The sequence below is a fragment of the Amaranthus tricolor genome, chromosome 5 (assembly GCF_026212465.1).
Source record: "Amaranthus tricolor cultivar Red isolate AtriRed21 chromosome 5, ASM2621246v1, whole genome shotgun sequence".
NCBI classification, from domain to species: Eukaryota; Viridiplantae; Streptophyta; class Magnoliopsida; order Caryophyllales; family Amaranthaceae; genus Amaranthus; species Amaranthus tricolor.
The window spans coordinates 21,980,173-21,987,700 of NC_080051.1; the positions used below are offsets into that span (position 1 = coordinate 21,980,173).

Genomic DNA, 7,528 nt, shown 5'->3' on the forward strand with positions numbered 1-7,528 from the left:
TACCCAAGGCCTAATGCTTAAACATACCCTTTTTATTTAAAAGTTCTAAAAATATAAAACATATAGTATGCGAACGTACATAACTAGCTTTGGTACAAAAATGTTTCGAACTGGAAAAGGAAGCAAAGAAGTGTCATAGTAGCTTCCTCAAACTAGCTAAATTACAACTATATAATCTAAATCAAATAATTTTATACTCATATGATTAATTAACTATATATTATATGCATAAGAATAAATAGAAATAAAGTTGCCATCATTATATCTAACGTGAATTTGAAGGGACGAAGAAGGGGGTGGGGATTGGGGAAGGAATAGAAATATCAAAAAAGCATGAAATCTATTTAAAGATTATTACTCCTATTATTATTATTATTATTATTATTATTATTATTATTATTACTCCTTCTAATTCATAGAAAATGAGACATTTACCTTTTAACACTATTTACTTATTAATCTTAATTTGTAATGTATTCTTAATCTATAAATTAAAGCATAGTCATGTTGGATCATGTTTGATTCATCTCAATGCAAAGATTATTAATATCCACTTTTTATAATATTTCGTTATGTATAGTAAAAGATATTAAGCATTGAATAAGTATATTCATTAGTGTGCAAAAGTAAATGTCCCATTTTCTATGTATTGGAGGGATTATTATTATTATTATTATTTTATTTTTAAAACTATTACTCCCTCTGTTCCTTTTTATTTGTGCACTTTACTTTTTTACGTATTTCAATGTAAATTTTGAGCCTTGATATCTCATAGTACGTATAATAAGATATTCTAAAAATTAAATATTAAAATTCTTTGCATCAAGACAATCACATGAATATATACTTTAAAAATCAAATTTAAATTTCTCTCTCGTAAAATGGAAAAACTTAAAGTGGACAAACAAAAAAAACGAAGGAAGTATTATTAATATTATCATGATAAAACAAATTTAACAATAATGAAATGTTTTGCAATTTTTGGCTTTTGCCTTTTGAATTTTATTTTTTTGGTTGACAAATATAACTAAAAGAAAAAAATGATAAATGACATTAAAGTTGTAAGCCAACAAAAAGCTAACCTTTTATTTTGGCTTTTGATTTACTTAATTTTTAATAAACAAATAAATAATAAATAATTTTTACCAAAAATCTTTTATAAATCAATATTTTCAACTTCTGAGCTGAGCCAATAATTTTAACTAAATATTGTAATTAATAGTCCTTTGTTATACAAACTGAATATGGAAGAGTAGTAACTAAATACTATGAGGATACTTAATTATAATTTGGTCCATCAATTCCACTTTTTGATTTGTTCTAATCCTTTTCATAAATCAATCAATCAATCAATAAGGAAAACCAAATCTTACTTTATCAAAATTTATTTAATTTTTTCTTGGTAGCCAAACCTACAACTACAAGGCGAAGGGATCCAATCTTTTATTTAATTTTTCTTTCTCACTCTAGAAAAAGTTAAACGAGCCACGAGTGCAATCATTATTATGCATATTAAGACTAGCCCACCAACACACAAAATTCTTCCCTTTTTTTCTAACATGCACATGCGCACACAACAAGTTCAAGTGGGTTTAATTAATTAATTAATTAATTAAACTAATTAATTACACTCGTTTTGGACTTTCTTACTACTACTAATTAATTAATAAATTAATCTCATCATTTGGCTTTGTTTAGTTTAAAAGGCTAAGACTAGTTTTCATTAATACTAATTGAGCCACACCTAATTATGATTTTTTACGGTTTCCAAATTAAGAAAGTAATTAAAACATTAATTGAAACTGTATAGATAACATCTAAACAGAGAAAAATAATAAACATGTCTTGTGAATGTAAATAAAAAGAAATATTGAAAATATTTTGCTAAAAGAAAATAGTGTAAAGTTAAATGAAAGGATAATAATATTAATAATAATAATAATAATAATAATAATAATAATAATAATAATAATAATAATATTAATAATAATAATAATAAGTGTAGTAATATTATAGGAACATGGAAGACAAGCTAATGAGCTAGGGAACTCATAATGTGAATCATGACAAATAAGGACACCCTACGATTTTCTTTTCTTAGTTCTTTATATAGAATAAAGTTCATTAGGAATTCATTTGTTTGTATAAATCTAGTCTATAGAACAGCACGCCATTTTATGTACACACATAAACAATTTTTATTTGCAATTAAAAAAATTATTATTCGTTTACTATCAAGAAATTTAATTGTTGAAACCTCATAATATATATGTTTTATAGTTAGTTAATAGAGTATAAAACATATTTTTGAGGTTTCAACCATCAATTTAACCTTTTAGCCGAGTTAGTTCTTTAACAAGTATCAGAGCTCAAGTCATAGAAAGGCTGCGAGTTCAAATCGGAATCTCATCTATTCCTTAGTCAAGTAGAATATTTTACACCATACATGTGGATGACATGTTTAGCATTCATATTTCAGCCGGTCTCTTGAGAGGCCGTCTCTTTGAGAGACGTCTCTCAGGACTAACTCATTAAAGCTTAATGCCTACTCTTACTCAACATTTTTCTTATGAGCCGGCCCAGTTAGACATGGTCTCTTAAAAAGAGCGTCTCTCACAAGAATTTATGTTCATATTTATAGTCCAAAGGAATTTAGTGTGAGGGGTGTGATCATAGAATATAAAATATATCATGAAACTTTAATTATTAGTTGAGTTAATTTCTTACTAGTATCTTTAGTCTGAAATCTCCTACAAAATAAATGGAAATTATTGAGTTTAGAGCAAATAAGTAATTTTTTTTTCCATTTGTTGGAGAACTAATATTCGAATTTCGAAGTCATAAAGTACTTGTTGTGTCCTTTAGCAAATTACTTGCTTTGATCTTTTTATAGATTTAGTGATCAAAAAGATGCTTCGCTTGTAACGGCAACTCTCAAAGATATTTAGTAGTTCAAGAAATGCCACTTTAAATAAAGATAATACTTTTTTAATTAGTTTTTATTTGCACTTAAATATTTTTTTTAAATAGTTAAATATATTTGTCAGATTATTTATATATTGAATTTGTATATAATAAAAAATTAAAAAAATTTAATATTATAAAAATATGCGACAAAATGAACAAAACAAAATCTAATAAATAACTATATTTTTTCTCAATAATAATTGCAATATACAAAACACCATAAAATAATAAACAATATACCTAAAAGCTGGTTTGAAAATAAGTGAAAAAGTATAATACTTGAAAGGTTCAATATTTGCATCTAATTTTGCAACTTTGGGTTCCCGATCATTTGGGAATTTTTATGCCTCGTGTTAAGTCCTTGTTTATATGCTCAATTGTTTAGCATAACAATTGTTTTTTTGGGAATTTGAAAATAAATTATTAAGCCAACTTGAACAAAGAGCAACAAAGATGAAAGGCGAACCTCTCAAGCAAGCTAACTTATCAAAGGCTATATAGACTCAAGCCAATTTTGGTCCCTAAGGTTGGTTTTGATTTTGATGAATAATCCAATAATTAGGAAAAATCATTTATTTTCTTCATGATCAAAAGCTATATAGAATCATGCCATATATAGGATTTACATGTAATATTTATTTTCTTCGTGATCATGCTCTTAGGAAAAAGCGTAACCAGAGACCAATAAATAGTACCACGAAGCACAATTGAGATCACCAATTGAAGTTGGTTGTATATGACAAGCTAAGAAGTAATGTAGAATGAAACTTGAATTCAAGAACTTTGCCAATGGACACCAACAATCGTACCTTCATATCCTAGACTTGTACTAGAAGAAGATCGTGATAGTATATATACCAAATGAAAATCGATGCAATATTCTAATATAAAATTGATTTATTTTATAATGTGTTTTTTTGTCAAAAAAAAAAACTATGAATAGCATTTTTTTGCCTCACAATAATTGTGGAAGGTAATGTGTTGGCTTATAGGCTTGAAGTTAGATTTTGTTGGATATTTTAGAGTAATCAAGTACATTTGAGCTAATGATACAACAAGAGGCAGTAGTCTTGAATGACAATATGTTCGTTCGAGCAAAGAAACACTAGTCTGATTACTTTTTTCTCATTTGAGCACTTTGTCTGAGTACATCTTTCTATTTCGTCATATTTTTTGCGCACTGATGTATTGCTCTATGTATTGACAAAATGATTTGTTACTTGCTTCATAATGTTGGGGCATCTACATCTTTTCATTGATAAGATATATGTTAGAAATGTTTAGATGGAAGTAGTAGTGGGTTACTTATTTTGTTTAATAGTTGAAAAAGAAATATTATGTGATGTTGAATTTGTATAAGAGAAAATGCTTTTGTGAAATGGTTGGGTTGTTATTGATTGGAAATGCTTTTCTTACATATATCCATATTTATAGGCCTAGTATGTTGGTTTCTATAATGCACTAGAATTCTCTAGTTTTAACTAGTTGTAACTATAATATAGATTATTCTAGGATTATTTCTTCTAGATTTTCATTTAGGTGATTATTAGTCATATCCTAGATTTTTCTAGATATTTACATTACATATTTTCTTAGGAATAATCTAGATACTAATGCTTATAGATTTTTCAAGATTAATGTTTTTAACACTCCCCCTTAATCTGAAAAATCTTAAACTTCGAGTTGACGTCGAAATTGGAAGAATTTGTTTGTTGGAAGTGCCTTGATAAATATATCCACGATTTGTTTTCCCGTCCTGCAGAATTGTAGCTCGATCTCTTGTTTCTCGACCAATTCTCAAATAAAGTGATGTCGTATCTCGATATGCTTCGTGCGACAATGGAAGACTGGATTTTTTGTCATAGCTCTGGCTGACATATTGTCACAATAGATGGTAGTTGGATCTTCTATCTCTTGTTGTAGATCGTTTATAATTCTTCTTATCCATACAGCTTCATATGCCGAGCTTGTAGCTGATATGTATTCTGCTTCTGATAATGATAGTGCTACCGTTGCTTGTTTCTTTGATGAACATGAGATAGACTTGGATCCCAACTGGAACACATATCCGCTTGTACTTTTTCGATCATCGATGCTTCCGGCCCAGTCGCCCTCTGTGTAGCCTGTGAGCTTGAAGTCAATCTCGGACTCGTACATTATTCAATGGCTTTTCGTTCCTTTGATATACTTGAGAATCCTTTTTGCAGCTGCTAAGTGAGCTTTGCTTGGCTCACTTATAAACCTTGAAATGATGCTGACTGTATGAAAAATGTCGGGTCTCGTATTTGTAAGATAAATGAGAGATCCGACCAAACTTCGGTAGAGTGATGCATCCACTTTTTCTTTGCCATCATTCTTGGAGAGCTTTTCATTTGTAGCCATTGGCTTACAATTGCTCATGTTGAATTTTTTGAGCATATCCTCAGCATATTTTTCTTGTGAGAGAAATATTTTATCTGGACTTTGCTTTACTTGCATGCCAAGGAAGTATTTCATAGCTCCGAGGTCTGTCATTTCATATTTTGACATCATTGATTTCTTGAACTCATCTATCATACTCGAATTGGCGCCTGTGTAGATAAGATCATCTTTATATAGGCATAAGATGAGAAAATCTGAGCCTTGAGTTTTGATATAGAGTAATGGCTCACTTGGGCTTTTTCTAAACCCATTTTGGAGAAGATAGAAATCGATTTTGCTCGAGGAGCCTGCTTGAGCCCATAAAGGGCTTTTCGAAGGCGATACACTTTGTCTTCTTTCCCTTTGATTACATATCCTTGTGGTTGTTCAACATATACCTCTTCTTCTAGCTCCACATTGAGAAATGCTGACTTGACATCTAATTGATAAACTGTTAACTTGAATTTGGCAGCAAGGGCGAGTACTGACCTAATTTTTTCCATGCGGACAACTGGAGCATACGTCTCGTTGAAGTTGATGCTAGGCTGTTGTGAGTTGCCTTTTACTACGAGATGTGCCTTGTGTTTTTGGATGGAACCATCTTCATTGAACTTGGTCTTGTAGACCCATTTGAGGCCTATAACTTCCATGTCTTGTCGCTTTTGCACGAGCTTCCATGTGTCATTCTTCTCTATCATCTTGATCTCCTTATTCATGGCGTCGATCCATTTTTCTTCTCGAGCTGCTTCTTGAAAGTTTTTTGGTTTGCATGTAAAGAGTGCCATGATTGCACTGGTATTCTTTAAGTAGCCTGGGGGACGCCGATCTCGATGTGATCGTCGAATTTTTGGTGTTGGACTTGATTCTGGTGATGGAATTGAGCTTGATGGTGATCTTGGGTTGCTTGATGGTGATCTTGGTTTGCTTGATGTTTGAGTTGGTGACTGACTTAAGCCTTCATCCTGATCTGGACTTGGTAGTGGAATGACTACTACTGGAATTTCTGGATCATTCTCATTCTATTTCAATTGCGCTCCTTCGTCGAAGATGACATCTCTTGAGATGATCAACTTCTTAGAATCGGGCTGATAGAGACGATATCCTTTAGACTCGTCACTGTATCCAATGAAGAAACAATTTTCTCTTTTTCCATCTAACTTATCCTGATTTTCTTCGGGACGTGGGCATATGCAATGCACCCGAAAACTTTAAAATGCTCAACCATTAGTTTTCGTTTATGCCAAGCTTCGTAGGATGTCATGCTTCCAATTGCGTTTGTGGGAGATCTGTTGAGGATGTAAATAGCTGTGTGGACAGCTTCGGCCCAAAAATATTTAGGTAGATTTTTTCCTTGCATCATACTACGAGCCATTTCAACAATTATTTTGTTTCTCCTTTCTGTCACACCATTTTTTTGTGGTGTGGGTTTGACTGTTAGCTCCTTTTTTATGTCGTGTTATTTACAATAGTTGTTGAATTCATTACTTGTGAATTCTCCCCCACGATCGGTTGGTAAAACATTTATTGAATGCCCACTTTGTTTTTCTTGTGAGGGCTTTAAATTGCATGAAGTGGGATAATGCTTCTGATTTTTTCTCCAGGAAATATACCCCACATCATGTGTGAAAAATCATCAACAATCTACAAAAAATATCTTTTTCCGCCAAGAGACGGATTCTTGGTAAGGCCTCATATATCTGCATGGACAAGTTCTAATGGAGCTCTGGCCCTCCAAGATGAGGTTGAAAATGGTGATCTATGCATTTTGCCATAGATACAACCCTCGCAAATTTTCCTTTCATTAGTGATTAGTGGTAGCCCAATCACTGTTTCTCTATTTTTTAACAACTTTATAAACTGTCAAAATTTAAATGCTCGAATCTCAAATGCCACGAGGTGGATTAATCCACTATTGTACTGAGGGCAATATTAGACTCTAATTGCATTTTAAGTGGAAATATTTTATTTAGAGCCATTTTAGTGGTTGTGATTAATTGCCCATTTTTCTTATCATATATGTGGCATTGATTATTATCAAATTTTACGATATAGCCCTCTTGAACTAATTGTCCCACACTTAATAAATTTTGTGTCAGCCTAGGGACATAAATTTTTGTTTTAACAACAAGTGTTTCCTTTCCGGAAACTTTTTTATTACTCC

The 7,528-nt window shown here is 31.2% G+C and overlaps 1 protein-coding gene across 1 annotated transcript; it reads right to left on the reverse strand.

Annotated features, from left to right (window-relative positions):
- Window positions 1-5,127: 5,127 nt before the first annotated feature.
- On the reverse strand, window positions 5,128-5,523 carry LOC130813568 (uncharacterized mitochondrial protein AtMg00810-like). The gene has a single exon (XM_057679402.1). The coding sequence runs from the start codon at window positions 5,521-5,523 to the stop codon at window positions 5,128-5,130; it is 396 nt and encodes a 131-aa protein (XP_057535385.1).
- Window positions 5,524-7,528: the final 2,005 nt, after the last annotated feature.

Bases quoted from the DNA above. Each gene is read 5' to 3' on its own strand.
- LOC130813568 (XM_057679402.1), bottom strand. From the start codon at position 5,523: ATGATAGATGAGTTCAAGAAATCAATGATGTCAAAATATGAAATGACA.